The 3,160-nt window shown below is 45.0% G+C and overlaps 1 protein-coding gene across 2 annotated transcripts; it reads left to right on the top strand.

Moving 5' to 3' along the window:
* Positions 1-217: 217 nt before the first annotated feature.
* On the top strand, positions 218-2,845 carry hspa1b (heat shock protein family A (Hsp70) member 1B). 2 transcript variants are annotated; one of them, XM_017417871.3, is made up of 2 exons: positions 218-369; positions 746-2,845. In XM_017417871.3, exon 2 carries the CDS (start codon positions 765-767, stop codon positions 2,679-2,681), a length of 1,917 nt encoding a protein of 638 aa, XP_017273360.1. In that variant the 5' UTR covers positions 218-369; positions 746-764; the 3' UTR covers positions 2,682-2,845. The 2 variants fall into 2 exon arrangements, with proteins under 2 accessions (XP_017273360.1, NP_001316274.1); NM_001329345.1 differs by lacking the exon at positions 218-369 and having other exon boundaries at positions 765-2,681.
* The last annotated feature ends 315 nt before the right edge of the window (positions 2,846-3,160 follow it).

Raw genomic sequence — 3,160 nt, 5'->3', positions numbered from 1 at the left:
AGAGGATAAAGCTGGATTTCTTGGCTGATAATTCTTCCATATGACTCCCTGAATGTGCCGTACAGCTGAGCTGCTGTTCCTCAGTCAGCTGAGAGTCAAACTACTGTCCCTCTCTGGAAACTTCTCCAACTCTCGCGGTCCGGGCCAGCCGCGTTAGTTTCTAATAATAACAGTTCAGTCACTCGTCTTGGGAGGAGGTGGTGGGGGGAGCCGGGAGGATTCTGGAAACCCGGCTGTAAGTATAAAAGCAACGGGCCTGAGTCGGTGCAGACACAAGTTTCAGAAGAAGAAACCAAGACAGAAGCTGAAGCACAGAAGACTACCAAGGGACTTCATTTAATCCTTCGAAGCAACGAAGAGATCATCACTGTAAGTTGCATTTTGTTTAAAGATTTTTTAAGGATGAGGTCAAAATATCTGAAAGTGCAGTGACTATTTAAATTAATGTACTTGGTAGAACGAATGCTTTAAATTAACTTTATATCATATCCAAGTTAATGGTTAATGTTAAAACTTTTAGCAATGATTTAACTCGAGATATAAAGATGGCTTGAAGCAGAGTCTTTACTTTCATCTCAGACAGGGCATTTTTTTTTGTTTTAAGTGCACTTACAACACATACAGTTCATAAATTATTGAGACAAATACTTTTTATCAGTGTTAACAACAACAATCTAATAATGATAAATAATTTAACCATGAACTCGTTGACAGTAAACATTTCCTGTTTTCTGAATCTGTTAAGGCACTTCCAGACAAGCAAGATGTCGTCGGCTAAGGGAATATCTATCGGCATTGATCTGGGCACCACCTACTCTTGTGTTGGTGTTTTCCAGCACGGAAAAGTAGAAATCATCGCTAACGATCAAGGCAACAGGACGACTCCCAGCTACGTGGCCTTTACAGACACAGAAAGGCTCATTGGAGATGCTGCCAAAAACCAAGTTGCCATGAACCCCACCAACACGATCTTTGACGCCAAGCGGCTCATTGGGAGAAAGTTTGACGACGCGGTGGTCCAGTCCGACATCAAACTCTGGCCTTTCAAGGTGATAAATGACAATGGGAAGCCTAAAGTCCAGGTGGAATATAAAGGGGAGACTAAGGCTTTCTGTCCAGAGGAGATTTCTTCAATGGTTCTGGTTAAAATGAGAGAGATTGCTGAGGCCTTTCTGGGACAGAAGGTGTCAAATGCAGTCATTACGGTGCCTGCTTATTTCAATGACTCGCAGAGGCAAGCCACCAAAGATGCTGGCGTGATCTCTGGACTAAACATTCTGAGGATCATCAATGAACCCACAGCGGCAGCCATTGCCTACGGCCTGGATAAGGGGAAAAGAGGAGAGCGCAATGTGCTCATCTTCGATCTTGGTGGAGGCACCTTCGACGTGTCCATCCTGACCATTGAGGATGGCATATTTGAAGTGAAAGCCACAGCAGGGGACACACACCTCGGTGGGGAGGACTTTGACAATCGGATGGTCAGTCACTTTGTTGAGGAGTTTAAGAGAAAACACAAGAAGGACATCGCCCAGAATAAAAGAGCAGTGCGGAGGCTGCGGACAGCCTGTGAGAGAGCAAAGAGGACCTTGTCCTCCAGCTCTCAGGCTAGCATTGAGATCGACTCTCTATTTGAGGGTATCGACTTCTATACCTCAATCACAAGGGCACGTTTTGAGGAGCTCAACTCGGATCTCTTCAGAGGAACACTGGAGCCAGTTGAGAAGGCCCTGCAAGACGCTAAGCTGGATAAGTCCAAGATCCATGAAATTGTCCTGGTTGGTGGTTCCACAAGGATACCCAAAATCCAGAAGCTCTTACAGGACTTCTTTAATGGTAAAGAGCTGAACAAGAGCATCAACCCTGATGAAGCAGTGGCCTATGGTGCTGCAGTCCAGGCTGCTATCCTCATGGGCGACACCTCAGAGAACGTCCAGGATTTGCTGCTGCTGGACGTGGCGCCCCTGTCTCTGGGGATTGAAACCGCAGGAGGAGTTATGACCCCCCTTATCAAACGAAACACCACAATCCCCACAAAGCAGACTCAGATCTTCTCCACATACTCAGATAACCAGCCTGGAGTACTGATTCAGGTGTATGAAGGTGAAAGAGCCATGACCAAGGACAACAATCTGCTCGGGAGGTTTGAGCTCACAGGTATCCCGCCGGCTCCCAGGGGCGTGCCGCAGATAGAGGTAACCTTTGACATCGATGCCAACGGTATCCTAAATGTGTCGGCTGTTGACAAAAGCACCGGCAAAACGAACAAAATCACAATCACCAATGACAAGGGCCGCCTCAGCAAAGACGAGATTGAGAAGATGGTGCAGGATGCAGACAAGTACAAGGCAGAGGACGACAAGCAGAGGGAGAAGGTTGCAGCGAAGAACGCTCTGGAGTCCTACGCCTTCCACATGAAGAACAGTGTCGAGGATGAGGCTTTGAAAGGAAAAATTAGTGATGCGGATAAAAAGATGGTCATTGACAAGTGTAACCAGACGATTTCCTGGCTGGAGAACAACCAACTGGCTGAGAAGGAGGAGTACGAGCATCAGCAAAATGAACTTGAGCGGGTGTGCAAGCCAATTGTGACAAAGCTGTACCAAGGAGCATCATCAGGAAGCTGCGGCGGTCAGGCTGGAGGCAGCTCCCAGGGTCCCACTATTGAAGAAGTGGACTGAAACCATGGACTGTAGGAAGATTTATTACTGTCATCTCACTGTTTACAGACCTTTAAAAATAAACTTAATAAAAGAAACAATTGTCATTTGTCATTTCATAGTATTTAACATACAGTATATACATTTCATGTAGGCTAATAGTACCTTACTGAATATTTAAAAGATTTATATGTATGTTTTTGGAAATACAGCAACATTTTAACAATTAATTGGGCAGAAATTGCGAAATAAAGCTCTTCCAAACAACACTTTGTGACCTGGAGCATTGGTTTGATAGACCCAAGAGCAGTAATGTGCAGACAAATTCAAGAACTTCATTTGCAACAACACACTAAACTAAACAGACTGAAGCAGAAAATAGGGAGAGCAACAACAAGGATCTGACAAAGAGAAACAGAAAACCAGGGACTGCATAAAAACTGAAAAAACTACCAGCATCTTGCAGGTGAGATGATAAGAAATCAGTGAAAGCAAATCTG

The sequence above is a fragment of the Kryptolebias marmoratus genome, linkage group LG8 (assembly GCF_001649575.2).
Source record: "Kryptolebias marmoratus isolate JLee-2015 linkage group LG8, ASM164957v2, whole genome shotgun sequence".
Taxonomy (NCBI): domain Eukaryota; kingdom Metazoa; phylum Chordata; class Actinopteri; order Cyprinodontiformes; family Rivulidae; genus Kryptolebias; species Kryptolebias marmoratus.
The sequence above is the reverse complement of the archived record's forward strand: the minus strand, read 5'-3'. Positions and strand labels throughout refer to the sequence as shown.